This window comes from Drosophila arizonae, chromosome 4 (genome assembly GCF_054131065.1).
Source record: "Drosophila arizonae isolate 15081-1271.41 chromosome 4, UAZ_ARI_1.0, whole genome shotgun sequence".
NCBI classification, from domain to species: domain Eukaryota; kingdom Metazoa; phylum Arthropoda; class Insecta; order Diptera; family Drosophilidae; genus Drosophila; species Drosophila arizonae.
The window spans coordinates 18,867,629-18,870,573 of NC_142924.1; the positions used below are offsets into that span (position 1 = coordinate 18,867,629).

Below are 2,945 nucleotides of genomic sequence, written 5' to 3' on the forward strand. Positions count from 1 at the left end.
TTTTCTTCTTTTTTTTTTGTAAAAGTTTGTAATTTATATATATAAACTTATGAACTATTATCTATATATAAACTGTTACACATCTATTAGTAGAAAAATTGGACTTAAGCTTAGGTTCGTATCTGTGTCTGAAAACTAGCTGCTGCTGCTGCTTGCACTGGGCCGACCATTCTGCTGTAACTTAATTCAATAAAATTAAACTAGAAAAATATTCGTTTCATTTCATTTCACATAGTATCTGAATTAATTTCGATGCTTAAATAACTTTACCAAAACAGTGAGCACTTAAAATACAATTTTTAGCAAAATTATTTATCACATTTGCGCTTATCCAAACATTTTAAATCAGCCTTCAAAAACACAAATTGTTTACTTTCTCGAGCGACGGCAAAACTCAGATTGACTTGTTCCAGAAAATTAAAACGATATACAAAACTATGAAATTTCTACTTTTTTTCTGTTTTTGTTTTCCTTGAATTTTTGTGATTTTTGCGAATCGTTCACATAAATTTTCTCTCCCATCCATTCTCTCTCTCTCTTTCTCTCTCTCTGTCTCTCCCTGTTTAGCTTAGGGAGCGCTAGTTCTCACCAACGAAAAGTAATCACAAGTTGCGCTTAGGAGCCATCGGAGGCCTCGTTTTGAGTGGGGCCTTGAATTCGTCGTCGTTCTCGTTCTCGTTCTTGTTCTCTTTAGTTAAGCTTTACTGCGCTTGCGGCTGTATTTGCACGGTGGCCGTCAGCTTTGTGGTTTTGCCCGGCTGCTGTTGCTTCTTCTGCTGCAGATAGAATTGTTTCAGCACCTTGCACATGGCTAATGCTAACATTTTCCAAACAAGCAACTGCTCCTCTGTGCTGGGCGGCATCTCATTGTTGTCGGTGGATGTGGCTTGTGTGTTACTTGTTGCTGCCGATGCTGATGCGGATGCGGATGCAGATGGCGCTTCGTAGTCCACCTGATCGTAGCCGTTCGCATCATTGCTGCTATAGCTGAGCGGCGGGCCGTCCACCTGATCAGCGTCGGTAATTTGGCTGGCGTCTAGGTTGGCTGCCGTCGCCGTTTCCGGCTCGTCCTCGTAAAACGGTATGGCCATATCGCAATGGATTACGTAAAAATTCACTCTTGTCGTTGCTTTCACTATTCACTACTTCCTGCTGCTGACTCTGCTGTGTTACGCACTCGGGGCTAGCTGGCGTTCGACTGACTCGCACGGCGTCTGTGTCTGCGTTTTTATACCCGGGAAATGCCTTCGACACTCGCAGCAGCAACAAGCCGCACGAAGGGACAACAACCCACCACCATGGCCCTAGCCCAATGCCAGGCGCCCACCCCACAGTATAGCACACGAAGAGAGAGCGAGCGAGCGAGTGAGTGTGCTTTATGCTCACGTGCATTTCCGTAAGGACTCTCTCTCTCTTCTTCTGTCTTTCGTGAGCTGCCACGCTCTCTGCTCTGTGACTGCTGCATGTGCCGTTATGTCAGCTACTTTTCAACTTCTCGGCTGTATCACGTGCTGTAAATGTTCGCGTTTTACTTCACACTTGTGGCATGTTACGTTTACGTAGAACGTACTGCGTTACGTAGTTTGCATAATTCCCCTGTTTCGAGTTTGCTATGAGGGGTGGTTGCTCTCACCCGACGTTCGAAGGTTCGAAATGTCTGTCTGCATTCGAATTCGAGTTGGTTTGCTTCGATTTTCATTTCGTGCGTGTGCCGGGAGGGGCTGTTGCTTATTCGACATTCGAACAGTTCGAACTGGGGAACTTCATTTGGCTCGAATTTGCGTTTGCCTATGCTTGCGTCTTGTGTATTTCCTTTGGCTGTGTGTCCTTGACCAAATTCCTTTATCTTTGTCTTCAGGCTCAACTATGCAAACTACGTGAGCTCTGAGCTAGAAATGTTTCATATGTGCGAAATTTTGCTATCCTTGATGTTCATAAAAAAGGATTCTATAAATATTTTATATAAATATGTTTTTATTTGAATATTTTTTTTTTTTTAGATATATTTTTATATTTCATTACTTTTCTGATATGTTATCATTTTAAATATTTTTTTTTTTTTTTACAACTTTTATATATATGTATTTTACTATCATCTATATATTAATAATTTTCTTTAATATATTGTAGGATTTTTTTTTAATAATTTATTATTTATATTACTATTTTGTATTTATTTTAATTACTTCTACTATTTAAATCCCTTTAATATCCGATTTTACCTGAAATATATCATCTAAAAGCTTTTCATACTTCTGAGATGTTCTTGAAATAAATTTCTCTTTATATTTTTAATATAATTTAATTTTTTCTTTATTTTTGTTGTTGTTGCTATGTTAGTATTTTTGTAATCTTTCTTTAATATGTCTTAAAGTCTGTCCTCTTCATCCTTTGGCTCATTCAATTTCAAGTTTTACATATTTTTACAACCGCAAAACAATCAGGCAGCATTTCCACGCCACATAACACGAATATTTTATGATAAAAAGGAGTGCTGACTTTTGCTACTGCTTCTGCTTCTTCTTCCCCTTATTCTTTTTCTTAGTGCTCCATTCAACTCTGGTGTGGTATACACCACGCCCTAACCAAATCAATTCCACAAATCAACATAATCAACTTCTCGCCGTAAGACCACACATAATGCACTTGCACTGAATTTTCTTTTCTTTTGCTTTGCCAAAAGAAAATAAGTGCCGTAAAAAAATGTAAAAACTTTTTTTTTATAGTTGTTGGTGCTGCATAAAAAAAATGTAAAATAAAATGCGGCGAAATGGCTGCAAAACTCTAAAGGTACAACAAAAGAGAATGACTCTAAGAAACGGGTCAACAAAGGGCACGCCAGCTGGGCAGGAGACCAGAGCTCCTGATAATGACATTAGACATTTGCTGGTCCAACCTCAAAATCCAAATCAAAATCCATGATCTAATTTGATGAAACCTACAAA

General features: G+C 38.7%; 1 protein-coding gene across 1 annotated transcript; it reads right to left on the bottom strand.

The window, feature by feature from the left end:
• On the bottom strand, positions 1-1,199 carry skl (sickle). Its single transcript, XM_018009023.2, has one exon. It carries the CDS (start codon positions 1,089-1,091, stop codon positions 702-704), a length of 390 nt encoding a protein of 129 aa, XP_017864512.1. The 5' UTR covers positions 1,092-1,199; the 3' UTR covers positions 1-701.
• Positions 1,200-2,945: the final 1,746 nt, after the last annotated feature.